The sequence below is a fragment of the Pteropus vampyrus genome, unplaced genomic scaffold (assembly GCF_000151845.1).
Source record: "Pteropus vampyrus isolate Shadow unplaced genomic scaffold, Pvam_2.0 Scaffold176, whole genome shotgun sequence".
NCBI classification, from domain to species: Eukaryota; Metazoa; Chordata; class Mammalia; order Chiroptera; family Pteropodidae; genus Pteropus; species Pteropus vampyrus.
Window position 1 is genome coordinate 687,777 of NW_011888957.1, and position 2,827 is coordinate 690,603.

General features: G+C 60.4%; 1 protein-coding gene across 1 annotated transcript in view; it reads right to left on the reverse strand.

Moving 5' to 3' along the window:
- The window catches only part of DFFB (DNA fragmentation factor subunit beta), a 16,968-nt gene that overhangs the window by 6,249 nt on the left and 7,892 nt on the right, over positions 1-2,827 (reverse strand). Inside the window, exons 6-9 of the mRNA XM_011370812.2 lie at positions 2,242-2,372; positions 2,096-2,196; positions 1,512-1,555; positions 1,394-1,411 (exon numbers count right to left, since the gene is read on the reverse strand). Coding sequence (XP_011369114.1) covers positions 1,394-1,411; positions 1,512-1,555; positions 2,096-2,196; positions 2,242-2,372 — 294 coding nt within the window. The remainder of the gene's footprint in view (positions 1-1,393; positions 1,412-1,511; positions 1,556-2,095; positions 2,197-2,241; positions 2,373-2,827) is intronic.

Genomic DNA, 2,827 nt, shown 5'->3' on the forward strand with positions numbered 1-2,827 from the left:
CACCCTCGCAAACTCATCAGAGCGCCGTCCCTGAGCACGGCCACGGCTGCTGGGTCCGCTCTGCCTGGCGATGCCCGATGCAAGCAACTTTGCCAGCCTCGCTTTTAAAGTTTGGTACTTTTTTTAAATACTGAAAAGTACGTGGGAAAAAATGGGAGTCAGTCCAATTCCCGTCACTATTACTCACCGAAAACCACGTGGCTCACTTTTATCTCCGTGTCGATTACCAGAAAAGTGACGCGATAATACACGAACACGTTTGAAACAGAACCTTACAAATAAAGCTAAAGTCGCCACCGCCACCACCTTGAACCGCATTTCCTCTGTCCCTCCCCAGGCATGATCGCTGCTAGGAGCTGGGCGCCTGCCTCTCCCATCCTGATCTTGTGCTTGCACACGCACGCACATGTCCACGTGAAGGAGTTACGGTACCGCCGTGTGGAACCCTGTTTCCACTACAAAGTGTGAAGACCATGCACTAACACGTGCAGGAGCTCATGGACTGACTCGCTGAATGAGAGATGTCACGGCGGGGAGGGCTGGTGGCAACGTGGGGGACCAAGCTGGCACAGACTCTTCTCCCCGACAGCACAGCGAAATACTGAGTGAAAGGACCTTTCTTTAAAAAAATACATGGTTGAGATCAAAAGGAAGGAGGGAAGCTCCCCAGCTGCCAGAAACAGAGAAATCGCCACTTGATCCACATGGGGACGTGACACGCCAATGGCTCCCCAGGTCCTGATAGAGGCCCCAGGAGGAGGTGAGCCCGAGACCCCCTCACCGGCCATTACGTGAGGAAGAGCAGCTGCAGGGCAGTCCAGGGCTTTGGGGGGGAAGGAAAAGCCACTGTGCGAATTACCTATTGCTGCACAGCGCCCCCCAAAACTCAGTGTTTCCCGTGCATGGCGCTGTGCGCTGCTGGAGGGTTTGAGGGGGCTGACCCTTCTCCCATGGTGCCTTGCATCCTCCAAGAGGCCAGCTCAGGCCTCCTGGAGTGGCAACGGCCACGTTCAGAGAGGAAAAGGTGCAGCCTGCAAGGATTTCCCTCCGCTGGTGTCCTGTCGGCCGGAGGCCCACAGTCAAGCCAGACTCGGCACCGGAGGATGGGGACACAAGATGAGGACACCCAGACAGGGTGCCGTTGGTGTAACTGTCTTCCACGGTCACCCGGAAAACCAGGACCCTCAGCCTACCTCCCAGGCAGGCACACGGCACCACCTTACACTGCCACACGTGGGCTGGGACCCACAAGCAAGAAACTCACATGCAGTTGTTTCAGACAGAACCTCTGAAAACCCGGGCGTCTGGCAGAACCAAATGCAAACCCACTCTGCAAGGACAGTTTAGCAGGCAAGCCAGGGCGCCGAGGACGGGGACAGAAAACACCCCTCACCGAGGATGAGCTCGGAATCTGGACGGACAGACGGCGTGAGGAGCCGCACTGTGGCAGGCAGGGGCTGCGGCCAAGGTCAGTGCCCCGGGCCCACCCACGCCAGGACACTGAGACGCACCACTGAAAGCCAGGGAGCTGTCCCCGGGGCCACCCTCACTCATCCTGCGAGCGGCAGGGCTTAGGCATCGGGCACACGAGCCGCAGCACAGCGGTTCCCCTGGGGACGGATGCAGACGGGGTGGAGAGGGAGCCGGCCCGTGACCAGGCTGTCAGGCAGCGAGCCGTTTCGAGGGCATTTATCGCTGTCATTCACGTAAAACGGGCGAGGACATAATTATAGTCAGAGAAAGGCTCAGTGAAAGTAATGAACCGTTCCGTTTCTGTCCCCGTCAGAAGGAGCTGGTGTAGACGTGAAAACGAGACTTCTGCATGACCCCATCCACAGATGGGAGCAAGAGCTGAGAGAGGGGACGCGCGTAGGGTCATAGACGCGGACAGGATCTGGCCAGCTCCCGTCGGGGCCCGCAGCGCTGAGTGACGCCCGGTCATGTGGGCCAGGAGCAGGAGCACAGCACTCTGGGCAGCCCCTTCCGCACCGGCGCCGGCGACGCCTTTGGGTCCATGACCCACAAGCCCGGCACGGGAGGCGCAAGCCCCAGGCGCCAGGCAGGGCGGGGCACACGTTCTCAGGCCGGCACTCACACGTGGTCCAGGTTCCAGGTGCTGAAGAGGACCCGGCTCTCCCGGTTCCCGTAGGGGTTGATGGAGTGTTTGGAGACACAGTCGTCCATGTCGAAAGGACCCTGGGCCGAAAGATGACAGGAGAGGCCATGAGGTGAACCTCTTACCTGACAGCCTCGTAGCAAGACGTGCCACTTCAGCCGCCCTCTACAGCTCGGCAGGCCTGGGGACTCGCCAAAGCCCCGGTACCATCGGCAGCCGAGGCTGGACCACACCGGACACATCGCCGAAGTGAAGGCTGGGAAAGAGGCGAGGGCGGTGGCCGTCCTCACAGAGGCCACTGGCTCCGGGCCCCCAGGCCCATGGGCCCCGGCCCCAGAGGTGGTGGCGCCGGTGGGGAGTGCTGCCCCTGTGACTTGATCAGGCGTCCCAGAGGAGCCCGTGGCCTCCGCCTGCAAAGCTCAGAACGCTGCTTCCGGCCACTGCCACCCACCAGGAAGTCGAGCTTAGCTAGTACCTGAAGTGTCGCATCCAGCCACAAACCCTGCAGTCCCTGTGGTCATCTAGAAAGCTTGCCCAGGGGAACAGAATGCTTTTCTGAGACGCCTGAGCGGTCCTCTTATCAATCCACCCAGAGGAACGTCACCCTCCTCTGACGCCAAGGTCAGATCTCTGAGGGCACCTGTGTCCCCCCACCCCCATCGGCAGCGATGTCCCCGGCCAGCAACAGGAGTGTCACCTGGGAACTCGTCA